Below are 26,994 nucleotides of genomic sequence, written 5' to 3' on the forward strand. Positions count from 1 at the left end.
TTGTTAACAGTTTCTCCATCCAGACCTACGATCCTTTAGAACCAATTCAGACAGACTCATGCAGAAGGGGCATTTATGACAAATCCACACTTGTGGATTAATCCACACTGGTGTATTAATCTTTTGTGTGTTCACTGTTGTTAGGATCCCTGCTGAAATACCATGCCCACATTAGTGTATTGTGCTATTGGAAGGACCTAGAAAACATAGAACAAGGTCTAGAAAGGAAGAGCAAAGCAGATTAGACAGCTAGGAGACATTGCCAGTGAAGTAAAAAGGGAAGAATTTGTGTTACTTTCAGAAAATATGGAGGGGAGACATGACAATAGCTATCAAATATGTAAGAATCTGCCTCAGAAAACATTAGACCATTATGGCACATGTATTGTCTTAAATTACAGCAGGAGGCATTTTCATGAGAAATKTATTCGGGTAAACTTTCAAATGTTAGGGATAAAGAAGCCACGAGACACACTGCTTCATGGGGCAGTAAAGACATATCATTACCAGACATTAAGAACATGCTAGACAAAGTTCAGAGGATGCTGGCTTGAGTACAGACCCTTAAAAATCCCRTCCCTCTTCTCTACTATTTTTACTTTTTATGATAAACTGTTAATTTAAGAATACATRCAAAATTTTACTTAGAACCAATCTTTTATTGAAACCAAAGTAGAACAAGAAATAATTTATTTACATGTATTTTAGCCACTCAAACTATGTAAAATATTTTAATTTAAACATGACTAAAATTTGACAAAAGATTAAAATACCCAGTGATATTAGGACCTTCATGAGACTAAAAACTCTGAGTCATTTCACTGTTTACATTTGGCATAAAATACACTGGAAAAGTAAAAATCACCTATATGTTAACACATTGTATATTTTAAGGCTTTTTGAACCCAGATAGTACAACAGAGCACTGCTATGAAATGCAGTACTGTCAGACAGATCATGATGGAAATTTGGAACGACTGTATATTCGTAGGATTAAAACAAACTTGGACAGGGAGAATTTGATCAGAAATTAGAAAAGTCTTTATCACTGTGAGATTCTTTATGCTTTAAATTAATGGCCTAAAAAGATATGAAATGCTTCACTGATATTGGAGATTTCAAGAATAAGTTTTACATAGTTTTGCCAGCTATGAATTAAGTATAATTCATTCTGCTTGATCCTGCCTTTGGCAGAATCCTTTGAGGTCCCTATTCTATTATTTAAATGAAAAAAACATTTCTATTCACAATACATTCAATCCTCATACTATACCTAATCTTTCACTGCTTATATAGCAGAAGAAAAGCAATTAACACTTCCTTTTCTATCAGCCATATGAAGAGGAGGAGAATGTGTTAATTCAGATATGACTGAAACTTTACAAAAGATCTAAAAATAAGATTAAATAATATTTTTGAGGTGAAAAACTCTGAATATTGTATTTTTCATATATTACAGCTATGTGTTATAGAATTAGAGAAAATCCCAATATGCGAACACATGCTCTCTGGATTTTGAAGCGCTCTGACTTGAATTTATACAACAGTAATCCAAAATGAAATCAGTGACGATWTGTTGATTAACAGGCCAAGAAGCCCAGGATAGCTTGTTACTCTTCAAGGACAACTTCCCTGAAGCATAAAAAAGCTCCATTCCAAGATGTAAGAAAAGAAGTAGGCAAGGCAGTCAGCCAGCCTGGCCACACAGGGAGCTTTGGGTGAGCTCAAGCTCAAACAGAGGTGTATAGAAGGTAAGAAAGGCAAAAAAACCTATTCAGCAGTTATGTAACAGTATGTCCTGGGCATGGCAGGACAGAATTAGGACAGCCAAAGACTAGCAAGGGATGCAAGGCAGCAAGAAGGGCTTCTAGGAGTACCTCGGCAGCAAGAGGAAGGTGTAGGCCCACAGCTGAATGGAGCAGGTGGCCTACTTCTGCAAAAAGTTGAGGTGTTCRAAGCCCTCAACCACCTTTCAAGCCTCTGTATCTAGCAGCAGAGTTTAAGGGAGGAGGAGTACCCATGGTAGAGGAAGACTGAGTTAGAGACTAAAGTAAACTGGATACATAGAAGTCCGTGGGACCAGCTGGGATGAGTTTGAGAGGATGCTCAGGGAGCTGGCTGAGATCTTTGCAGGTCTGCTCTCTATYATCTCTGGCAAGTCACAATGAGCAGGGGAGACACTCAATGACTGGAAAAGTCAAATATCACGCTCATCTTCAAAATACGAATGAAGGAACTATAGGTCAGTCAGCCTCACCTCAGTCAGTCTGGGAAGACTATGGAACAAGTTTTCCTGGAAGCCATTTCCAGGCACAGAAAGGACAAAAAGGTGATTGGGAACAGTCAAAATAGATTTACCATAAGTCCTGGCGAAACTGATTACTTGCTGTGACAAAATGAATGGCTTGGCAGACAAGAGGAGAGCAGTGGATGTCATTYACCTTGACTTGAGCAAAACTTTCAGCATCATCTCCCACAGTACCCCTGCTGCTAAACTCAAGAGGTATGGACTGGATGAATGGACTGCTAGGCAGGTGAAAAAAATGGTTGGACCACTAGGTTCAAAGGGTCAATGGTTCAAAGGTACGCAAGGTGAATAATTCCATGAAGTTCACCACCTGAAGTGGTTGCCTGCACCTAAAGGAGGATTATAGACAAGACAGAGCCAAACATTTCTCAGAGGTGCACAGCGGAAGGGCAAGAGGCGAGAATCATAAGCTGGGAAGGCCAGGGAAAGACCAATGGGATATGCGGAGAAAAAAATCACCAAGAATGTGGCTAAGCAGTGGGACAGGTTGTCCAGAGAGCTTGACTGGATGAGGCCCTGAGCAGCCTGCTTCTGCTTTGAGCAGAGGACTGGTCAAGGTGAGACTGCTCCAGAGTTCCCATCCAACCTGCACAACTCTGACAGTCTGTGCTAGAGCTCGGGCAATGGCATTTTCAGGATTCCTACAGAGGGGGATGTGCTTTTTGGAGGAGACTAAGGAGCTTATTCTCAGTTACCTGCAATGAGCACAGTTCTCCCTGTGGCCAAGAGATGATGCTGGTCCCATGCAGAGGCCAGAATTGTCTGAGTGTTCACTTATGCAGTATGGTTCCAGGTTTAAGTACACACTCAACGGTCCTTCCAGGTACTACTCTTTGCGAGCAGATTCAGAGCATGCAAGATTATTGYTCCTGCTAGAACATACAACAAGAAGCACCCCATGCAAAATAGACTAGAATTTCCGTAGGAGAAAACTACTTTGCCTTAAGAATTCTTGTATTCCAGTGCTTTAATTTCTTTCAAAATCAGGCACAAGTTTACTTTGCTCATTAAACTACTGCCTGTTCATTTTGTTCAATGTTGGTCACAAGACAGTTTGACTCATGAGTTCCAGGTTCAGCATCACCACAGTATATGGTATTGTCAAAACTGGCTGTGATTGTTTGCTGATTATGTCTTTTTCTATAGAAAAAACAGACTGTAAGGCCAGTTCCTGTTAGAAGAAGAAAAATCAATATAACAATCATCCCACCAAATCCATGCACAGATGCAGAAGTAGCTTCACTTTTTGATGCTGTGAAAATTAAAAAAAAAAAAAAGTTACCACAAGTGACTAAAGAGTGCTATCGAATACAATAAACATTTCTTTAAGCAAACTAACTGGTTTGAATGTAGAAATACTGCACAATGATAACAGCAATTGAAACTGGAGTGAGTTCTGGATGGATGATGCAAAATTGGGCTTGGTCTCTTCAATGTTCCTTTTAAAAGGAGCATTACATTCACCACAATTCACTCAGAGAACAACAAAAATATCTTAATTCAGTAAGGCACCAGTTTGAGAGAGGAGTTTTCCATTTAAAGAAATTTAAAATAAAAGCTTGAGTTATATTTAACTGAAATTTACCTAGAGACAATTTTATTAATAGATAATAAATATTTATAGAAATTTCTATTTAAAGTGCTTATAAGAAGCAAACCTACCTTTATGGATTGATGAATCATGGGTTGGTTCAACTGCAGTAACTTTAAAATTAAAAATATATGTATTATATAGAGTTTATGAGCAACCAATCACAGAGTAAATAAATATTGCATACATAACTTATTTTTTGTTCCTATGCTATTTGAAATAATGGAGATAAAAAATATATGAAAAATACTTTTCTTGACAATTCATATTAAATCAATCAAATACTCTTGCTAAAATGTTTCTTTTAAAAAACCCATAGTTTTTGCCTCATTGTTAATTGCTTTAAGCACTCCTTTTTTTTTTGATGGGGGAAGACAGACCTCAGAAGTTTTCACACTTCTGTGATATCTGGCCTTCACACTGAGAAACTCAATTCTTTGCACTTGCAAAAGTGAAAAGCATTTTTGTACTTGAAAGCATTTARCTGTATTTTTAGGCAACTTCCTTTTCCTCCCTCCATTGCTTGGGGAGTGTAATCTAGTTAGTTGCTCACAGGACTGGCAGGGTGGCCCTACAGAGCATGTGGATGACTCATTTACCAATCTTCCAACATCTGGAGATCCAAAAGCAGGAGTTTTAATCATCTCCACATTTCCTCTATTATAGTTGTGCCGTGGATCTGTTTGCCCAGGGCAAATGTTACAAATCTCAAGTCTCCCAGCCAATCTGTGCAAACACCTCAGACTCCAAGTGCACATGTTCACTCATGCTATGTGTGTGCAGAGCTACATACTTCACATCTTACACAGCACTGCTGTGCACACAAGCTGGACTTTACCCCAGTCTGTAACATGTTTGGATTTCTCATGGATCCACACAGAAAAAACAAAGGGCCATAAATACACATTAAAAATCAAATGTACTAGGCTGTTTGATAGTCCTTCCAGACCTCCCTATGTGCCTATGTCAGTAAGGCTAGAGAAACAAACTGGGCCCACCCTCGTCTTGTACTTTCTGCTTGGCCATCCCACAGATCCCAGGTACATGACACCCCTCCTGATCCCACCAGCAACATTTGCACTCCTTTCCAGGATCTCAGTAACTTTCCACTGCTCCCTTTCAGTTCAGCTATAAGGAGCATGCCTTCCTTTCTTCTCAGCACTGGTTTAGTCATCTACTCATCATCCACTACCACTTCAGCCTTAGCCACTACCACTTAGAATGCAGCCTAATCATAGTGCCTTTCAGGTTTCCCCTGCACCCTCAACAAGTGRTAKGTGCTCCACTGCCCTARGGGTAAATGCAGGTGCCAAGACATAAATGCTTTTGMACTGAGAAGAGGAAAYAGTGTTCTATTCCTCCATTATTTCTCATTATCCTTAGGAAGAGTTACTCCTGGCTTTAATGCAAGTAGGGAACACATGCATAAGCATTAACACGTAAAGAGTACCCAATGCAAAAGGTAAGCACCGGGTATATTAACCATTGCTTCTAAAATAACCCAGTGTACAGAATKCAGAACTTACTCTTTGGGATTTTGCAAATAAAATTCTGATCAACAGAGCAGTAAAAATTCCTCCAGGCTCCACTTGTGATATCCATGTCAACACAGTGCTCCTCCAAAAGTGTTGTAGGCTCTCCTTTCTCCCAGTTGACAAAGTCTACTGCACTGCTGTCTGTCCATGCCCATTCCCCTAAAATCAAAAGTATTAACTACTGAGCGGATGATGTGGGGAACCATTTCTTGTCCAGGCACTCCTACATCTGGCATGGAATTTATTATTTGATTAAATTAGGACATTAGTGTAACAGAGTACTCAAATTCTCACTCTTTAACAGCCAGAGATGTTCAGAGGGGAATGTGTCAAATTTAAGTTCTCATAAGCAGTGTACAGACATAGTTAACTCCATTACCCTAAATGGTCACAGCTGTCAGTGAAGCATGAAGGAAATGACCTGGCTGCCTGAGTACTTTTAATCAAAGCCAGCACCCAGACCTTGCCAGTGCCTGAGCGCCTTGAGAACAAGCAGAGTGCCAGTGCAAGGCACATTCTGTGGTTATTCAGTTCAAGGATCCAGAGCACTCTGGAAATTTTCTTTTTAAGTGGATCCAAGATCAGTGAATAGCTGTTTTATTAGAACTAGATCAATTAATTATCTCAGCAAACTGAATCAGACCTCTTAAATAAAATTCCCTGCTCTTCTCATATCCAGGCCCATGAAGTGGGAATAATTACAATCTCTGGTCCTTCCTTTTGTACTTTCATGGCAGCWTTTCATCATATAATTTGCAGCTGCCACAATCCCACCTTCTCCAAGCCATGTTCTGCACCTGCACATTGCTATTGYTTATTTTTGCACTGACACCCATGTGGCAATGCAGTGGGCCAGCTCAGGGAACAAATCATTTCTTTTGAACAGTTAGTTTTCAACTAGAGCAGCTCTAATTGGCCGACCACGCAGCAAGATGCCTGCCACTGCTGGTAGCAAGAGTCAAGGGTACTGGGCAGCCAGGGCCAGGACAACAGTAGCCCAGCTGAGACTTGATCTGGAGCTGGACCCTCAAAGACTACCAGGGAAAACAAGCTTTATAATTATAATGATACAGAAAACAGAATTAGATTTGGTTTCACTAATATTTTTCACTGGAAAATTTGAACTACAGGTACAAATAAAAAGCTGGCATAATTTGGACGAAATATTCCACCAATTCATGTAAAATGTATGGAAAAAAAATGAAAAATAAGATTAAGAAATGTTGCTAGGCAACATTAAGTTGCTATTCTTCTGTGTTGTTTAGAAATAAATATCAGTTTAAGGCTGCCTGCACTTTTAATTGCAAGACAATATTTTTCTTAAAAGGCTAACAGGAGTTCAGTGTCAAACAATTGGCACAAAAGTGTGACAGGAAACATTTAATCAACTATTACAGATCTAAGGTGGAACCTTAAGATTGAACTATACTCTAATTATAGTAAAGATATAAAAATTGTAGACCTCTTGATGGCTTATATTTTTAAGTATTTTGACAGAAAAATCTATTAATTATTTAACAGTTGATTTCCCTCTGTTTACTTCCAAGTATTTTTACCTCAATATGCAATAGGAAATAATTACCATCAATATTTTTGAACAATCCTATCCAAAACTTCCTGAAGTCGCTTGCAATTGTAGACAAGTAAAGTAAGATGAAGTTCATTTCAGCTGAATCTTCTATGGAAACCAGGGAAGCACCTAAAATATCAATCAAATATTACATATATTTTCAGAAAGATCTTCTATTAGAAATTATTTATGCTATGTTTCATGATGATCAGCTTTATTATATTATTTAAAAGCTTGATAATAATTTTAAATTAGTTGTAATTTATAACTGATACACATACACACATCTATATCTTATCTGTTAGTTCTGTATTTTACAAAAAAAGAACAAAAATTGATGAAAGAAGTTTACAAACTTCAGCACCAGATCCACAGGATTTGGTTGATGCCTCAGTTCAGCATGTATTTATATACTTCTGCTTTGTATGACCTGACTTTAACCTGATACAGACTGCCCCTAATGAAACTAAGAATACTGATCCTCTATGAACAGAGTTAAGAATTTCTGGTGAGGAAGAAAATACAAAAAGCAGAAGAGCCATCAAAGTGGTGGGATAAAGTGAACAGGAAAAGTAAACCACTGGTGAAATGAGTGGAGTGATGCAAGGTGTAGCAGAGGAGGAGATTCAGAGGGGCAAGCAGGGGCTTTCAGGCAATCCACAAAGAATCAATCCCTTGGCTCATCTATTCTGAGATTCTTCAGTTTTTACTAGAAATGGTGGAAAAATGTAAAGGTCGCAGCCTGGCTCTTTATTTTGGACATGAACAATCTTTGAAATTTGTTAATAAAAACTGACTCTCACCCATCTGAATACATGCCATAGAAGCATCAGGCCAACTTTCTTCAGAAGTGGTGTGAACATAGTAGCAATGACCCCGGAAAGGAATCCAAGCTCTACCACGCTTCGGTTCGGGACATTTTCCGGGAAGCTGTGGGGGTTCACTAGGGATCAACTCTGTTAGGGAGACACAGATTTCAAAGGGGTCTTAAAGGCCAAGCGAAGCATGTGCCAGAAGTAGCCCCTACCAATGTGACAATGATTCCGAAAGAAAGAACGTCCCATAGACATAGGTAATGATAAAATATTAAATTAATGATGCTAAACTAATGATAAGTGGTTGAGGTTGAATCTCCAGTATGCTGAAGGAGGTTTACAGCAGTTTAACTGCAACAGTCTTCAGCTAGGTGATTTTGACTTAAAATTTATGAAACAGAATGAGGAATGGCAGTATATCTACAGGATCTCGATAACAACGGCACACAGTGATGTGTTCCTAAGATGTCAGTCACTCGTGGCTGAAGCATGCTCTGCGTCTGTCATATCATTCTATGCTTCACAACTAACTTTTTGTTTTGCTGTGCATACAGCTTCCAAGCAGCTCCGTTTGGAGAGGGGCAACAGCAAAGGACAACAGACACAGGAGACAGCGAGAGCAATAACCTGATGCAGCTGGCCGCAGTGTCTGCCTGGCTTACGGATGACCGGTGGCTTGCTCCAATGAGTTTGCAGCAAAGTCAGAGGAATTCAAAACTGTCTGTATCTACCCTTTTACATATGTCCTAAGCTATGTAGAAGCAGAATTACCTTTCTGTTTCATGGCCTGACTAAAGGCAAAGTATGGCTTAAATGAACATTAGATTTACTGTGAAGTATGGTGGAAATACCACAAATTTCAAGGATAATTTAAAACATAGATTTGACAATAAGGTCTTTTCAGTGCAAAATCTGAACCCCTAAAATGTTTTAGCAGAAGCTTCCTAGGATCCTACACTTTTCTCAAATACGAATTCATTCATTTAATCCTTTAACATCTACTGACATATACATACACATAAATCTTTCTCTCTACTTATATAGATATATAAAAAGCTGGTTTGGTTGTTTACGTATTTATTGTATTCTGCTTCCTGGTCCTGCTTCCAGCTACATTTATTTGTTACACTAACTGAAGTTTATTATCTCCCAATATTATAAAAGATAATTTAAAATATAAAAATATATCATTAATCTATTCGTAGTTAGGCTAAAGAGGACCAGTTCTGCAGTTTCTGACAAACAAGTACAAATAAAGATCCATTGCTCGTAGCATGAAATCTCGCAGTTAACTTTATGACATGCACATGTTGACTGGTCTGTGAAATTAAATGTAATGTACAAAACTTTGGAAATCACTCAGGTAAGACAGACTGGATCTGGGAATTCTTCCTGAACAAAAGCAATAGTTTATCTCAAGACCCACACCATCTACCACAATCTTTACTTATGTTGAATGGCTGAACTGAAATAAAGCCACAAATATAAACTCCAGCCTCCTTAATGACACTTACTCCATTCACAACCTACCATCAGATTGTTTACAGAGAGAGAAAAATGTTTCATTGCAAGATGCTGTCTTCCAGAAACCATCCAGATCTAAATAGACACAGGCTGTGTTCTTATTTGGTTCTCCACTGGCCCAGTTATGATACCTGCTTCTTCTCCTATCTGACCATACGTAGTGGCCATGACTCTAAAAGCAAAAGAAAATAAAGATTATTTCACATACAAGAACTGGATTAAAAGAAGGAAAAGGCAAAATCACAGCTTCTTGTACAAAATTAACTAGTCCTCTGTCATGAATACCTAGCAGTCTTGACCAACTTTCACTCTCTATATAGCAGATGAGGCAGTGGCCCTACAGACGTTCATTCAGGATGCAACCAGCAGTATTAAATTTACACCATCAGTCTTTGCAGTAAATGAGGAAAAGGCCTTGTAATACAAATGTGGATATAGAATTGAAGATCTATGAGAGGAGTCCACRTATACGCTCAAAGGGGTCAAATAAAGATTGCAGAGTAACTAGCGTTAGTGTTCCTTTTACAGACGCTTCTAAATATATATATATATATTTAGAAAACAAAAATAAAAAGCAAAAATTCCACTAGAGAGGAACATTGACCATAGTTTTCATCAGGGCTAGAACCCTTAGGCACACTCTACAGACCTCTGCCTCTCAAGCCAATAGCACTTGTGATAGTTTTCTACCCCTTATAAGGACCTGTCTTTTACAGGAGACAGGCTGAGCATATATACTCTTTCAGTGTATTTCACTGTGATTTGCAGAGGATGATCTACACCAGATACAGTCACAGCTTGTTCTGAAACCAGTCTAAGATATTCCTATTCCCAGATGCCACTTCCTGCCTCAATGCTGCTCCTTGCCACTTTCCCACTTGTCCCAGTTCAAGACCTCATAGGAAGTAAATAGAAACAATTTGAGTAAAAATAATATCAAGAAGAAGCAGTTATTTCTGTGGCCTGGTTTTCAGTGTGTCCTCAGATATAACTCTACTAGCACAAATGAGTGTGTGGCAAACCATGGCGTAGCAACTGGAAACTTCTTAGCCACATTCACCTCTGAAGCCACTGTCTACTGCAGCTTCATCCTCTAAAATAGGGGCTGTGGGAGTTCTTACTAATACTATGGCCAAATGTTTAAAAGTTTAAACCCCCTGAAGTCAAAGGAAGTTTTGTACCTCGGCAAGACTTTGATGCCTGATGCCAAATCTGATTCGTAGCACTCGTGTAGGAGCAAACAGTGCCCTCAATACTGGATCTTGTTAACCTCTGACCAACAAGTAGGAAAGATCTGTTCTGATCAGGTACAGGTATGACTGGTACAAGTATTTGATGGTCTTACCGTGTTGCTGCTAAGACCAATCCATACAGGCTCCCCATGGTGTAACATTTGTAACCATAGGTAAGAATCAGTGTAAGGATCCAAAATGCTGGCAAGTTCTGCAAACTGGTCTTTGCAGTTCCTTTCTGCTTCTTCCCAGTTCATTTTGGACTTGATGATTGCATAGCGGTCATTACCATAATTATTAAAGCCAAAGACCGGAAGCGTGGGTTGGGAATTGAACAATTTGGGATCTGAAACACAGAAGAAAAGTCAAAAGCTTTATAATGGATAGATATATCATATCACTGAAAGAGGATCTACTGTACCAGTGTAGTCAAATAATTGTGAGGCTGCAATAACGAATTAAAGAACCGTCACTGTAGTGGTGAAAGATATGGTTCCATATTCTCTAATAAAATTTTCTGATTCTTGTCAGAATGGTCTTTGATAGTCTTTTACCATAAGTATCTATAGCACCACCAGGAACATGCCTGTATGTGCTAAAAATTCCCAAAGTATGAAGGAACTGTGAAGGGCATTAAAGGGAACAGTCCCCTACACTTCTTCCATGGTATATTAGCATTAGTTGAATTACTAACAAGAAATGGAGTAAGATAAGTAGGTGAGGGTAAAGCTGGCACACTGTGAACAAGGAGAGGGATATAACTGTTGCTGAAGAAATTGTCTAAGTAAGACTTAGACAGTCTTACAGGGCAGTTTCCAATGCAGAAGTTACAATGCTTAAGTATAACAGTAAAATTTCTGTTTTGAAGAATTTKCCCACCTAAAGACAAAATACTTTATTGATATCTCTCCTTCCTTCCTACTATCAAAAATAGTACAATACATGGTGATTCATAGATTTTATTTTTTTAATTTACTGGTCCAGTTCAGTTCTTAAAATAGGAATGATTAAGAGTTTTTCTCCAGAAAGTGAAGTGCATGTTCATCTTCTTAAAATGTTGCCCCGTGCACATGATACAGTCAAATTAATTTCACTAAAAATAGGGTTGAATATGAGAAAGTTACTTTTAACACTAGTGTTAAGAAAACATAACCACAATAAGTCATTGGCTGTACTAGAAGCTGGTGAAAAAGAACTCACCAGTATTTTTCTGGCATATGTAGCTTTTGCTTGTTTTGCATTCTTCATCTTTCCATTTCCCTGCCTGTTCAGCAGGGTTCTTCATCATAAAGACACAGTCATCCTAGAAGGCAAATGAGAAAAACAAATGTGGATTCATAAGAAATGTTCCTGTTCCTGTTTGATGTACAGACTCACCTATCACACACAGACATGCAACTCATATAAGCAATGGTCACAAGCAGTAATACGACCACAATCATTTATCATTCGTCAGCACTGAAACTATCTAAACAGCTAAATTCCTCTTCCTGCCCCTGCTCCTCACACAAACAACCATTTCCACCTTGATTTGGGTCATTTACCCTCATGCTTTGCCTTCCCCGGCATGAGAAGCTGCTGCTGAGCTGTCTGTGGCTGGAGGCAGCAGCTCGCCCTCCCTCATATCAACATAACCTAATCGTATCTCTGAAATCCATCAAAGGCAGCAGCCCGGGTCTTGGCTGTAAGTGAAGGAGGGTGTACGTGAGCTCCTCGTGTCAGGAAATGGGCTCCTGCGGAAAGCATGAGTGAGAGGGGGAAGCCTTGGAGAGCCCCAAAACCAGCTCTAGCCTCAACGAGGTTGGACCTTACAGAATAATTTCCCACTATTTGCATTCAGTAGGATGAAAGTATATTAAGACATTTTCTAAATAGCAACAACATTTAAAACTATCTTATTTTATTATTCAGTATCAAGCTGTGACTGTCTCCCTTCAACACAACTTTTCAAGGATAGTTAAATAGATGTGCAGGAGTAGTGCTATCAACCAGTATTGTACATTAGCCATTTTTAAGCTATTGAATAACATTCAATTTTGTTTAGCAATTAAATATAAATTGGCATTATAGCGATAAAATTTTCAAAGCATGCAGAAGAGATATTTCACAAAAAAGATTTGATAGATAGTATAGAGGGAAAAGATAAAAAAAGCAGATCCAGGTTCTCCTCCTGATAGTATAATTCAATTCATTTACCTTAATAAACTCAGAGTCAAGAAATACTAATATACACAGTTCCATGAATATTTTCATCAGTTCTAAATAACATTCACTGTGTTCCAAAATCATACAGTAACTGTCATATATGCTTTATTTGAGTCCCTTGATCTGTCATAGTAAAGCAGAGGAAATTTCTCACTAGTCTGAGTTTTGCACAATACTTCCAATCAGCTGTCTATCTGGATTCATACTGGATCACGACAAAATACAGAATTTGAATAAATGTTTAAAGGTAAATCTACAACATGATTACTGTGCTTTCAAAAGCAACAAGATCAATAAAAAACTTCATAAAGGCAATCTTATAAAAAATACAGTTTTAGCTACATGCATTTTAATTCATCTACCAAAGCTATAATGATTAAGTGATAACCAGCAATTAATGTTTACCTTACTATAATAACTTCGGGAGCCTTTTGCCCAATTTGTATAGTAAACTGGGCTTCCATCAGTCCATAAGTATGTGTGCTCCTGATTTACATCATTGAGTCCAATCCAGGCATCAGTTGCAGCATCTTTTAAGAGGGACATGAGGAAAGCTAAAGAAAAAAAGAAAAAAAGAATCATAGAAGGCGGAAAACTGAAACCCAAACAGTATAAATTCTGGGGTACCTGGAACAAGGGCTATATATTTTATTTTGCTCTATTTTTTTAAAAAATAAAGTGTTAATCTCATGCAAAAATAAAAATACCTATTCCTCAGATGTTAAAATCAGAAAAAATATTTACAAATTCAAACGTGGGCAAGTTTTAAACCTAAAATTTTAACACAAAATGGCTATCTAGATCTTTTTAAAGAACTTATGTGCACACTCTTCTGCGTTGTCGATCATCTAAGGAAGTGGTTTTAATGATATTATGCACACAAATTAACAGCTTCAGTACACTGAGACTTGGCACATAAAAAATGCATTCCATTTTCTTCTTTAGTAACTTCCTTGTTAACCACAGTTAATAACTTAGTTTCTAAAGAGACACAACACAAATAAGACTRTGTGAGAACCAAGCGTGTGTGTGCTGAGACCTCAGCTTGGTGGAAGGCCAAATATTGTATTCCTGTGCTCCTGCCCAGACTGACTTTCCAGAGGAAAAAAAAAAAAGAAAAAGGTGTCCTTCCTCTGCTGTGGAGAGGAAGCAGAAAACTTAAGCTCTGATGGAACAAGCTAGATCTGGATCCACAGAGCCCTCAGGAGTCCCAAGGCTCCTGAGCAAGTTATGAGGTCTCAGTAAAAACCGTAACATGCTGAACAGCAGGCTCAGGTCTGGCAGAGCACGGAGAAAAGGGAGAAGTTGGGACTCCAGCATTAGGACCATCTGCTGCCTGAGGGTATGTTCTCCACTCACACCCACAGCATTTGAATGAGCAGCTTTTTTAAATTACAGTAATTTATTCTGTTTATTATATTTTGCTATAATTTACTCCCTTTGTATGTTATTTTATTTGTGGACTTAAAAAAATAATATAGGGACATTTATAAGCCTATACTATAAAATCTTAATATCTGAACAGTAACAATTCCTATGTCAGTCCTAATATTAGTGTATTGATTAAATTTTAAAATCATAACTTCAGGGCTAATATCTATGCAATTTTTTCTTTCAAACTTAAAATTTGCTCATTCAACATAACTTGGTATTACTATGGTATTACTATRGAAGAAATAATTAGATATACTGCAGAAGCAATTTTTTTTTTTACCTGTTTCACAGGAATTACTTGATGACCCATCTAGTAGGAAAAAAAAACTGTACACTGTACCTTGTGTTTCCTTTTTTGATATGGTAGCCAGGTTTGCGCTGAAATGTATGCAGTTGTTCCGGGCGGCGTGCCATGTCAGCGTATCGCTCTCATTAAGGCCAAACGTTCTGAAGCACTGAGGAACAGAAGCGTGCCAAGGCTGTAATTAGATAGCTTTTCCGAGTTTCTGTGATAGCTTTTCTGTTTGTAACAACCAAGATAAACTGGATATTTTAAACAAAAAGGGGGATCAGTTGATCTGACTGTCTTTTCTGGCTTGAAAATATCTTTATGAAATAAAAGATATATCCTAGGAAACTAGTATAAACCTGCACATTTTAACATACACTTAAAAGAAGGAACGTGCCAGTCTRACAGCTTCAGTGGGAAGAAACCTAAAGCAAGGGTTCCTCGGCATTTCTGTGCGAGGAATGCCCAAGACCTCAGAAAACAAAAAAGGTGCAACAAAGATAAGACATGTTATTGCAGCTAAACATCCCAGTTTCCAGTTGCCCTGTTTGTGATACCGTGCTTGGTTTTCATACGATAGTCACAGAAAGAGAATGATTCTGACACTAGTAAGAAAACTGTGAAGTTACAATTTCATGTAATATGATTTATGAGGTTTAATCAAGATGCTGTTAGACAGCACTGTCAGAGTCAAGCAATATAAAACCAAGAATGTGCTGATTAAAGTATAAAACAGAGAAGTTAATTAGGCAACTTGGGGGAAAAAGGGTCAGCAAAGGAAAGGTATCTCCATGAGAGCCAAAAATGGTGTCTAAACACTCAGAGAGGAGTCAAGGAAGGAGACTATGGGAGCTCTTCTTTCAGGAGAAGGAAGAGAGAGACATTTTAGCTTTAGAGTTTGTTCCCTTTTACGGYGCTCTCTGAGTTTGTGCCTCTTTTCCCCATGACCAAGAGAGAGGGGAAGAAGAAGATAGCAGCCAGGCACCTTAAAGGAGCTCTGTCAAATTGACATCATATTTAGACTTAGCCAAAAGAAGTAGAGATGAAGCTAGATGAGACGAACAAAGTAGATAAGGATCATCTTTATTGCTAGTGGTATTCTTAGCACTGCACACTGTTGTTTTATAACTTTATTTTATTGATGAAAATCTATGCTTTTTAAACACATGCTCTCTTATCCTGAAATGTTGTCTTTTCAGAAGGCTTGACTAAGAGTGCTCTTATACAATTAAAAGTGTAAAAAGCRTTGCAATGCTTACGAATGAATTACTTAAAAACCTTAACAAGTGTTTGGTTATATAAGGAAACTAGTAAGTTTGCTCAACAGAYGCTGCCTCAGTGGCTTAAGAGCCAGTAGCATAACAACCATGGGATGAAGAAGTGTCCAAGGGACCTGTGACAGCCAGATAAGCTCAGCACAGCAACAGAAAACATACCACAGCTCTGAGGTTGTGTTCCCGCACAAGCAAAGTTGCTCAACCATTTGGCAAATCATAGCATAAATAGAAGATGAGCTTAACTCATGTATGGCTCATAACCTCTCCTATAACTGCTGCAGTCCCGATAGAGGTTCCTATTTCTGTTTCAGGGAGGTTTACTTTTATCTTCTTTAATATACCTAGTAAGAACATATTTTGAGATAATCCAAATCCCTGCTACAACTGTGAAAAMCTGAACCAACAATGTTCTTTATTCTGTTCTTTTAAAAATATAATATACTAGCCTTTCATACTGCACCTTGTTATTAAATAGGGCCCAATCTTTTGGACAACCACCCTCTGGTGGTGGCGAAGTGGGAACAGCAGTTGGACGAACAGTACTGTTGAGCCTTTCGCAGACAAACAACTCAACACTGCCGCAGTTGAGATCATTCCATGTACCTGAAGGGAAATTGGAATAAAAGAAAAACAAAAATCAGACTGTGATTAGAATGAAAAATGTCTTTTCCTATTAAAAAAATCTATTACAGGAAGTAGAACAGATTGCAATAATTGTATTTCTCTCCCTTCTACCCCAGAAATAATTATTTTTACATATAGCCTCCTAATAAACATTCAGGTCTCCAGCAACATTCAAAATATGAAATATTTTGTCTGAAAAAATAAATATTTCAATATTGAAAAGCCTTGGCATTGCCAAAGGGGAGTTTTAGTTCAACTACTTAATTTACCCACTCTCTGTAAGCTCAGTCTCTCTATGTAAGGTACTTGCTCTTTGTTACCTGAGTTACTACCTGAGCTTCTCACAGCTCTACAGTTTTCCAGGTGCCTGTTCTCTACATGGGAGTGAGATGTAAGAATATAATGTTATCATCTCCAGCCCCATTTTACAGATCAAGAATGGGGAGAGAAAAAGGCATTCACCTCATTAATTGTAGATATTTYCTCGGTAGATATCTACAGCAGAGATGATCACACTTGATGTTCAATGGACACCTTGTTGTTAAAGTTCAACGAAGCTACAGACATAATTCTTCTTGTCCTAAAGAAGATGTCTAAAACAGGACACAGCTCCTACTCTGCAAAGGTATCTATGTCCTTCCAGTGACCATTAAGAGAGCCTGGRAAGATTATCTCAGCTATAGATGTGGAGACTACAAATGATTAAAAGTAGGAAAGGTGAATAGCACCAAAGCAGAGTGAGTGCTTGGTGACAATCARTATAACTATCCTTCCCACCTGTCTATATTAACACATATTTGTACTCTTTTTTTTTTTTCATTAAGATACTGTATAGGATGGCATAGTAATAATCGCAGCCATGTCCAAACCCTGCACAAATGGTAACAGATAATAGATGTCTTAGAGAGATGATAGCAATAACATGGACAAAGGTTAGAGTAGAAAACAATATTATCTCTACCTGCAGATGGTTTGTTGCCTGTTTTGTTCAGGGTGAAAAGTTTTGATAAGGCTAGGAATCAAATTGCGGGTGTAATCCATCATGTTAATTACTCRGAGCTGAATTTTTTTTAAAGGGCATTAATTGAAAGACGACAACATGATTTTTCACCTAAGCTTTTTAAACCCTCTCTCAGTCATCGCTTTGCTCAGTATTATAACTTACCCAGTAATGCACACAGCCTCCCAAGCCTATATCACACCAGGTAGCTAGAATGTTGTTAGAGTACCCACCTGTATGGGTATACATGACCACACAGTTTTCATCATCATTTGCAAAATTGGGTTCATTTGGTGCCCAAGCAACATAGTTCACAGGGCTTCCATCCATCCATCTGAAATAAAGCAGGTTGTGAAATAACTGTTGTTAGTGAATAAGTTAATATTTCTTTTTAAAGAACGCATAAGTATTTTAAATACAATTTTAAATACCCTAGCTAACAAACAAATTTTGTTCTCTAGTAAAAGAAAAACAAGGTCATCTATTTAGAATTAATGAAAAATATCTTTATGTCAGCTGCCTAGCCTACACTAATCATCTCAACTGGTGGCTCCAGACTTCCTTGGTCCCTGAGCATTGATAACTTTAAAAAAAGAAAAGCCTCATCAGTGCAATACTGGATGTGCCTTTCCCTGAAGCACAGGGAAATCTGAGCAACAGAATCAGCAACAGAAGCAACAGCAACAGAAACTTGAGCTTAGCTTAGTAATTTTCTGGAGCCACAAGCAGTAACATAAGACCTTTTAGAGTAGGAAAGATCCTTGACCCACATGCTGGGGATCAGTAGGAGTCATTTTGTTAAACAAAGGTAATCTTTAATATTGTGTAACTTTGCTTTCAGTTATGCAACAATTACTTCCTACTTTAATGATTCATATATTTATTCTCAAAAAATAGGCAAGAACAAAGTGAAAAAAGTCTCAGTGTACTGGAAGGGAATTTTCCAGTTTTTGAGACTAAGCAACTGAATGCATTTTTCTACAAGTAAAATACAAATATGGAATATAGCAGGTGGKGCCTAACTGTTCCCACTTGCGAATCTTCCGACTGAGCCTAATAGGAAAAACAGTGTGTAACAAACTGGAAATAATACAAATAGTGGCACCATCATCCAGCAGAGAGAARGGAGAAATTAAGGAGGGGGAAGAGAAAACTGGCGAAAACAGTTTTTCTGAGCAGTGGATGCAGTGCAGGAAGCAGGAGTTCCAGGAGATGAGGCTATCCACTCTCTGTGGCTTGCAGCCAGGACAGACCTCCTGAAAGGACAGGAGAAAGGCTCAAAGATGATGACACCCGCCTGACCAAGCTTGAAATCTCAGGAGGCAGCATTAAAGAAAGGGAGCAAAGTAGGGGCAGACTCAAGGAAAGCATGTCTGTAACTCACCTTAGGCTCCATGGATATTTAGGATGTTCCCAGAGCACTTTATTTCTGAAGACATTTATAGAAGAGCAATGACTCCATGTACCCTGAAGCTCTCTTGCTCTGGACTCTGACATTACAACYACCTGGAAATTACCTTCCAGATAAGGGCTATGAGCTCTCCTACACTGATGTTTAAGCTTCTAAAAAGAAACACCGTGATGCCTCACTGCAGAGAGGGGCACTGTTTTTTCATTTTGGCTTGTGTAGGGTTTTTTTTGACCACTTCAGTACTCGATAATGTCTGCAAGTGAGGTGATAGTGCCACCTGGAACATCCCTACAGACCACCAACCTATTTTTTCTTTCATCTAACATGGAAAAGTGGATGACACTGCAATGAGTGTCAACCCCACCAATACAAAAGCAGAGCCTAGACTCAAAGAGAAGGGAAAATGGAGTGCAGATATCAAGGGAGGAATGTTACCCTAAGGCTCACAATCTTGTTTTGAAGCTTTATRCCAAGGTACAGCTGTAGACAAGTTTTGTAAGTCATTGAACTTCAATGGTTTCTTACAGAGAGCCATACTGAGTATTTACATTTAATATATGATATTTGACAACTTTTTTTTTTTTTTTTTGACTTACCGGAATGTTTTATCAAGGCTCACGCTTAAGCCAATATAAAAGTAATTTCCCCAGTCTTTATAGAAACTCTAAAACACACAAAAAAGATTTTAAGGAAATGTAAGAAACTAGTTTTCAAATAAAATACGGAAGCTCTCAAAACCAGATTAGTTTCAGTTGTACAGTTTACATAGCATATAATGTGCAGGCAGTTGCTGGGATTATGTGTCTGATCTGCAAAATAKAAAACTTTCATCTGATTCCCAGTATTTAAGTAAAAAGAAAAGCAGAAAAGAAAGTTATATTCAGAAATTAAAAACACTCCCTGGCAGGCTATAAAATAAAACAATATTTTTAAGAGTATGGAGAAGATGTAGTGAGAATTTCTGAAGAACTAGTAGTAAATGTTGGTTTTTTAGTGTTTATTCATGTAAGGGGAAGGAAGGACTCATATTGGTTTTGAATAATATAAAAAAAAATTTCCAAAGGAGTGTATAATTATCAGACTATTCACTTCCTATTAGAAAATATTCTAACTTAAACTTTTTACTGAAAGCCTGAAAAATACCAGCAGTTTATAAAAGAGGGAAAAAGCTTTTCTTGAATTTTATAAAAAGAATGAGAAGGAAAACAAACAAAAGTATACTCAGTGACTGCAATTTGCATTTAAGTAAGAAAAGGATTTTGAAAGTTGCACCYRGAGTGTTCTAGCAAAAAAGTTCAGGATTTATCTGCACATGTCAATTAATCAAAATAATAATTATGGTAAAGTTCTTAAGTAGATAAGCCCATTAAAGATGGCATTGATTTTTCTTTTTAAAGACAAGGAGCACTTTCTAACATATCAGAAACCAGCTGACAAAGGTGCCTTAATGCTTCAAAGAACAATGCATTTTTTGATGTAAAATATTTTTCTTACATATTTCCARATAAAGTTTTTTTCGCTTTCACTCTCAATGACAACAAGATCAGCRCCATTCGTTCTGCAGAAATCCCTGGCTTTTTCCATAGGCATTGGTTGCTTGCTGAAGTAGTATTCCTTATGATGATATATTATCCAATCATCTTCACTAACATCATATTCATAATCTGCAAGGTAAAACATTAAGGAGAGTATCAATAATAGAAATTAGCATCATTATGTGATAATTTATTTCTGGTATTGAAAGAATAAGACTTACGGAATGTGGAATTAGGTTCTGGTTTCAATGATGTTCCTGCAACATAAATCAGTATCTGACTAYATGGCTCTCAGATATCTTTGCTCAATTAAATATACTTTCATAGTTATTAGTATTTTAACTCCCAAGAACAAAACAAATTGTAAGGCTAATTCAGTAGGTTTATTTTTGTCACAGAGTTTTTTAGAATATATTAAAAAATACGTTACACTCAGCTAAATACCATGCCATAACCAATCACAAATTAACCCCACAGCAACTAGGCTTCAGATTACTCAGTTTCACTTCTTCATCACGCACCATATGGAGTGTACACTTACATACATGTCTCATGGACAAAATTCGTAGTTTTTGATCGCTTTTATTCAAACTGAAAAGTATCAAGTGCTTCAGTATRCTTGATTATACAGCTGATTTTCATACACGTGAATGGTGCGATTTGACCTGAAAAGGATGTTCTTATCTGTCTCTACAAGTTTTTTAAGGAAGAAAGTCACCTTACCTTTCTTTATTTGACAAACATAGTCCTGCATATGTTCACAAAATAAATCATTCCATTTCATATTATTGTAGCCATAAAACACTCCACATTTTTCATTCCCATCATAATTGTTTGGTTCTCCACCTGCCCATTTTTCAAAATTTACCTATAGTGGAAACATAGCTCTGTTACTATTTTTCGTATGTCTTATACTGTCCTGTTAAAGGAGAATGCATTTCACTTCATTTCAAGGTCAGTCTTGTGTTTTGGTAAGGAGAAAGACATGGCCGTTGTATAGAGTAATGATTCTTCAATGTATTTATAAGTCATGTTAACAAGCTAAGAAGTTGTGGCCCTCCTTGTTATCAGGAGAGATGAAGTTGTCCTGACAGGCTTTGAGAAGGAGCATCCAAGTACCATCCTCCTACCACTAGGYTGATTATCCTGCTCTAATATTTCAACTTGAGACAATCCATATGTGCTGCTACATTGACTTGGACCTTGCAGACCTCGATATGCTTAAGAGGGTGAGGGCAACAGAGCTTAGCTTGACTGGACACACAAAATTATTTCTAACAGTAAATGACATATGTGGATATAGAGATTAGTATGAACTAGATTTGCTTAAGTAAGAGAGATGAATATTTAATCATCTTTGATGATATTGCATATTCTCAAAATGTAATACTGTTATATATAACTACAAGCAATCAAAAAATAAAAACTTATTCCTAGAGTGAGATTGAGAAGTAAAGACTTAAACGCACTTGTGGCTGGTATAGAAGAGATCATCTGACAAGACAGATATGGAGAATTAGATCAACAGCTGGAACAAGAAATTATTTACTCACTGGTGAGCCATCACTCCATACAAATCCTCCGTCAGAGTCTAGGGCATTTAAACCCATCCAGTAAGATGAGCGAAGATAGTCTCTGTCTCTGAAYGATTACACACAAGTACAATTGGACACGGTGGAAAGCAGAGAAGAAGGCTATATATCATTACATTCTCWGTGTTTTGGCACTTGAAGTATCACTTAACAGAGTCATAGAAAGTAATCAGGAAGCTGTGAACCTTCATAGGAAGATCACAAGTATCATGATACCACAAATATTGTCCCTGCTGCTTCTACACATAACACCCCCTCCCCAAAGACCTGCTAAGAAAYCCTTTTGCTCACCTCCTTCTACCTATTTACTTCTTTGCAAAAATATACATTATCTTTGCAGAGTAGAAATTGATCATCTGAAATCTTTTATATCTTTTAGAAAGGTAGTTTTTTAAAAAAATGTTTTATCTCCTATCTCTAAACAACAGGTTTTGCAAATACTCACAAGCCAGATATTAGATTTTGTTCTTCTTCACTATGGATACTGGCCAGATCTCCTCCAATAGCTCTGCAAAAATCTCTTGCACCAAACCATGTTTGCATTTTATCCCTTCCCCTCTGGAAAAGCTACAAAAAGTGGACAGTTAATTCCTGTATCAGATATTCCGGAAACTGAGAAACATTCAGAAAGCTTCTTTCTTTCTCCTGGTCCCCTGCTCTCTGGTTTGACCACTTACGATTTAACTGTGCCACCAAAGCTTGTGGTTCTCTATTAAATTTGATCCCTGCAACTTTGTATTGCCTGTTATGTCTGTGTCCCTGTGACTCCATACTGCAGTTTCATCTACATATGGCACTCTCCTTCAGGCACCACCCTGGGGTTGGCTGGAAACGTGTTACCGCAGAGTAACTATCAAGTAAATGGGGTAAAATCTATCTTTCATATATTTATGTTTTCTATTCACATTTGACATCACAAGCATTTGCATTCAGAAGTTAAATACCTACTTTGAAGCATGAGCTACTCTGAGGAACTGATTTCCACTCCTCTGGGCACGACGGAGGAGGAGCCGTCGTTGGAGGAGGCGGAGGGGTCACTCCCTGAACCAGTTGCTTGCAGAGAAACATGTTTTTCTCCTCACAGTTCAGAACATTCCACAACCCAGCTGAAGTTCCTGTTCTCATGGCCACACAGCCTGACTCCCTTCCTTCATAAAAAGTAAGAGTTACGAACCTAATTGGTAAAGATCTGCATCTTCTCAAAGCATGGTCTATCTACTTGAAAAACCCCACTGTGTCTGGACACCAATAAGTCACAGGAATTTCAATTAAGTCATAAAGAAACTTTATCACATTCCTCTTATATTACACTATGAAGCACCAAAATATCAAGTGAGCAAATAACAAAGAGAAAATGATACCAGTGACACACTCRATCCCGGATGGCCAACTGGGAACTGGGGATGGCCTGTTCCACCACCCCTTTGTCTTTAGTACAGATGGAGGGAGGTACTTTCATTTCTACAGCTTTATGTCAGAAGTTTCAAGACAGCGCTTTAGTTTTGAAAACCTAACTTCTTGGGTCCCCAGACTAGAAATTCTTCAGTCCCATTCCCATTGCTTGTACCTGGCATTCCTGAGTTCCAGTTAGTGAATGTAACAGCTTCGCCACTGGCCCATTTGAAAGTCCCTTGCTCTTCCACATCTGAGAGAGCAATCCAGAAATATTTTGCTGGATTGAAGCCAATTACAGAAGTCATAAATGCTTGTTCATATCTGTGAAGAATAAGTTCCAAAATTATGTTGTACTAATATTTCATCCTAATTTGTCCATTTCTTCAAACAATTCATAATACCAAATTTGGTAAAGTGTTTTTTTAATATGTGAAAAAATAGCATAAATAGAAATAAAAGCAATTATCTTACCCTTAAAATTCTATTTATTGTATAAATTGTTTATATTGTAATTTTATAGTGTAAGTTATATTTTTAATTTAGAGAGATTCTGTTCTCTTTTTCTAGTCTACAGTGAACAGCATAAATAAGAGAATACCTGTGTTAATATATTTGTGTTATTTACTCTATAAAAATAAGTGATTCAATGTTTTACTGAGGTTTGTGGTAAGAGCTAAATATTTGATTCTTGATACTCTASGAAAAATTCTATTTTTTATTCCAAAAAGGGTAAGTTTCCGTATCTCCTCGTTGCAAAGAAAAYGAAAATCTGAATACTAAAAGAAATAAATAGCTCCACATTCATTTGCTTATTTTTGGTTCAGTGAGTTTTAAAACAATCTGGCAGTTCTGAGGGGCTGAGGAGATCGACTCCGTTTTTTAACTCCTGGGGTCAACAATAGTGAAGATGCCTAGTAGCAGGGCGTTGCACAGTTGTAGTCATGACATCGAGCCCCTGCTTCGGTTCTACCATAAATATTCCTGCAAAAGTGTCACATCAGATACTGTTACTAAGTGCAGACTAGGAAGCGATGACGTTTTTTGCTCCTTCCATCCTGGTTGCGCATGTGAAAGGACAAGAATTATGTTTCCATACCTGTCTTTCACAGTAGCCAGATAACCTTTGTTTTCTTCACAGATTTGTTTTGCTTCTGAAAATGTTGCTGGTATCTGTCCCATGGAATAACAGTAAAAACCGTGCTTTGTCCAGCCCTGCCAATGTGAACAGCAGAAACGCACAGGAGGTTTTGTAAAACTGCACAATGCTATGCCCTTCTAACAGCTGCGCTAATGCTGCATCCCAAGTCAAAATTAATCTCAGAAGCTGCGAGAAAAAACGAAGAGGTTAATCAAATGGCCTTTGTAACCATAACTCTGTTTCTTCCTCCTTGATAAAGGAAACACAAGTCCAAAATTTCCTGGTCTGCACGAGCGATGGGCCTTGGTTATGATTTTGTGGCAGACGGGCTGAACAGAGATGGGTATGGTGCCACCTGCAACCGCTGGGATGCAGCGTGAAAACACAGTGACATGCTCTGCAGAGAGCAGTTCTTATGGGATCTGAACTGAAGTGATCAGCTCTGTTTGGGGAAGAGAACTGAGTGAAGTGAGCACATGAGGGAGTGAAAAAAAACAAGTCAGTCTAAATTTTATTAAAATAACAAAAAAAATCCCCTTTTTAGTCTGAAAAGCGTCAGTATGTACAAATAATTTTCTAGGGCTCTACCAAGTGCAGTCAAAGTAGAAGACTTGTGAGATACAGCTTAACCRTCATGAGAGTGAAAGTAAGATGCAACAACCTGAATGAAGCCGTGGTTTTGTGTAAGCTTTACACTTACTTTATGGCAGCCCACGTAAGCAACTTCAGCTTCCTCTGCTTCTTCTGCCAGAGGTTTCCTTTTACAGATGTAACCAAGTTTCTTTTCACATGCACTGTCAGCCCAAAAGCCATCCTGAGCATGGTAAGAAGAGAGCACAAAGAGATGTCTGAAGAAAAATCAGAGCCAATATGAACATTTTTTTCTCAGAGAGAACCTACATTCAGCTGAGGCCATTTGAGCTTTCTTCCTTGCCTTGCTACTTTCTCCAGTGCCCCCAAGAAAGGAGTACAAGACAGGGGGGAACATTTCCTCAGGGATCTCAGAATTAGTGTAGCATGCAATAAAGGTTCAGTGGCTGATGAGAACACTAAGAAAACACCCTGCTCCATTCTTTCTCACTAGCATGCTGTTTATAACGTTCATATACCCAGATGACACTAGAAAGGAAAAGTTGCATAAATTACACATAAAATATGAAGCACACATTATTTAAGCCTTTCTCCATAGCATTAGGTTATGTCATTTCAAACTGAGCATAAAAGAAGATAGGGTTCTTTAATCTAATTTTTTGTGCCTCCAGTAATATCAGCTTCCAAATTGGCTCTAATAAAAGTATGCATTAGGTGGTTTAGGGGAAACATATGAATGTCCTTGTATCAAGAATCATATTATGCAGCTATGATCAGCTCTATTGTATGTGGATGATGAGTTACTCCAATCACTTTCAGATGGGAGGTTTGTTATAATCATTACAGAGCAGATCAAGTCTCAGTCTCAGAGCTTCTTGTGCTCTACCATACATCTTCCTGTATCTAGTCTCTTGGCTCCTTCCACACTAAGCTACTCTGAATCAAAGCAAGCTCTTAAAAACCTAAATACAGAGGCCGGAAGCTTTTCTTGATTTTTTTTTTTTCACTGACTGTTTCCTTTCCGGGGGACCCAACGGACGAAAGAAAGCATGAAAGAGTGTGAGAATTTTTTACCTCTCCYTTCATAATGATGCAGTCTGCCTTATTGCGTGTGTGGGTTGGCTCCCCTTGAAGCCACTTGGTGAATGTCACTGGTGTCCCATCACTCCATTCAAAATACATTTGAACCCTGAAATCATTTAGACCAATCCACAGCTCATCGTCAGGCCCTGGGAAAGCAAATGTAACCATGGGTGTGCTTACGTCTCAAAAGGAAGCATCCACGTCTTACCTTCATGGGAGACTGACTGAGCAAGAAAGCTGATTCCCATCTTATTTTTAAAGATCCTTAAGATCATGGCTACAATTAAATCAATAATAGTGACATTGTAATTCTAGATGAAAGAGTGACCTGCAGGAATACTCACTGTACCCAAGCTGAGACACTGTAAAACTGTACTCCTCGATATTATGAATACTCGCCAGCTCTCCACCTTCTTTTCTACAGGAAGATTGGGCTTCTTTCCATATTTTCGGYGTTCTATAAATTATATAGCAATGACCTGCGTAGGCCACCCATTCCCTGGGGCATTTAACAGACKTTAAGTGACCTAAAAAGAGTTATTTCAAACAATTAGTGAGCAATCCTGCTCATTGCTTTCTAATAATTAAAAACAAAATGACAAGTATTGACAAGTATTTGAAATATTGAAGTATATATGAGCAGAAAAGAAAAACAGATRTGTGAGTATCATGAAGAATACAGAGTGGATTTTCCTGTCAGTGCAGTATTGTCATGYTTATTTTTTCACTACTAACTACCCAAGAACTTTCACAGAAAGAAATAAGTACAAAGTAATTTGGCATGCAACCTAGCAGGGCACCACTTTGTGCTCAATCATTTTCAACAAGAGGTACAGCCTTGTTTT

At 38.0% G+C, this 26,994-nt stretch overlaps 1 protein-coding gene across 2 annotated transcripts in view; it reads right to left on the bottom strand.

Annotated features, from left to right (window-relative positions):
* Window positions 1-3,315: 3,315 nt before the first annotated feature.
* LOC146593342 (macrophage mannose receptor 1-like) overlaps window positions 3,316-26,994 on the bottom strand; it is a 31,496-nt gene continuing 7,817 nt past the window's right edge. For both annotated transcript variants that reach the window (XM_085309413.1, XM_085309412.1), the window contains exons 7-30: window positions 26,494-26,676; window positions 26,141-26,295; window positions 25,176-25,289; window positions 24,434-24,549; window positions 23,510-23,658; window positions 22,891-23,090; window positions 22,388-22,509; window positions 21,904-21,991; window positions 21,074-21,218; window positions 20,572-20,607; window positions 20,310-20,479; window positions 19,412-19,479; window positions 17,638-17,738; window positions 16,241-16,383; window positions 14,555-14,669; window positions 13,186-13,334; window positions 11,776-11,878; window positions 10,689-10,921; window positions 9,350-9,515; window positions 7,808-7,960; window positions 7,017-7,133; window positions 5,426-5,593; window positions 3,971-4,012; window positions 3,316-3,560 (exon numbers count right to left, since the gene is read on the bottom strand). In XM_085309413.1, coding sequence (XP_085165539.1) covers window positions 3,316-3,560; window positions 3,971-4,012; window positions 5,426-5,593; window positions 7,017-7,133; window positions 7,808-7,960; window positions 9,350-9,515; window positions 10,689-10,921; window positions 11,776-11,878; window positions 13,186-13,334; window positions 14,555-14,669; window positions 16,241-16,383; window positions 17,638-17,738; window positions 19,412-19,479; window positions 20,310-20,479; window positions 20,572-20,607; window positions 21,074-21,218; window positions 21,904-21,991; window positions 22,388-22,509; window positions 22,891-23,090; window positions 23,510-23,658; window positions 24,434-24,549; window positions 25,176-25,289; window positions 26,141-26,295; window positions 26,494-26,676 — 3,281 coding nt within the window. The remainder of the gene's footprint in view (window positions 3,561-3,970; window positions 4,013-5,425; window positions 5,594-7,016; window positions 7,134-7,807; window positions 7,961-9,349; window positions 9,516-10,688; window positions 10,922-11,775; window positions 11,879-13,185; window positions 13,335-14,554; window positions 14,670-16,240; window positions 16,384-17,637; window positions 17,739-19,411; window positions 19,480-20,309; window positions 20,480-20,571; window positions 20,608-21,073; window positions 21,219-21,903; window positions 21,992-22,387; window positions 22,510-22,890; window positions 23,091-23,509; window positions 23,659-24,433; window positions 24,550-25,175; window positions 25,290-26,140; window positions 26,296-26,493; window positions 26,677-26,994) is intronic.

Source organism: Rhea americana, unplaced genomic scaffold (genome assembly GCF_003343005.1).
Source record: "Rhea americana isolate MKP2758 unplaced genomic scaffold, rheAme1 scaffold_298, whole genome shotgun sequence".
In the NCBI taxonomy this organism is placed as follows: Eukaryota; Metazoa; Chordata; class Aves; order Rheiformes; family Rheidae; genus Rhea; species Rhea americana.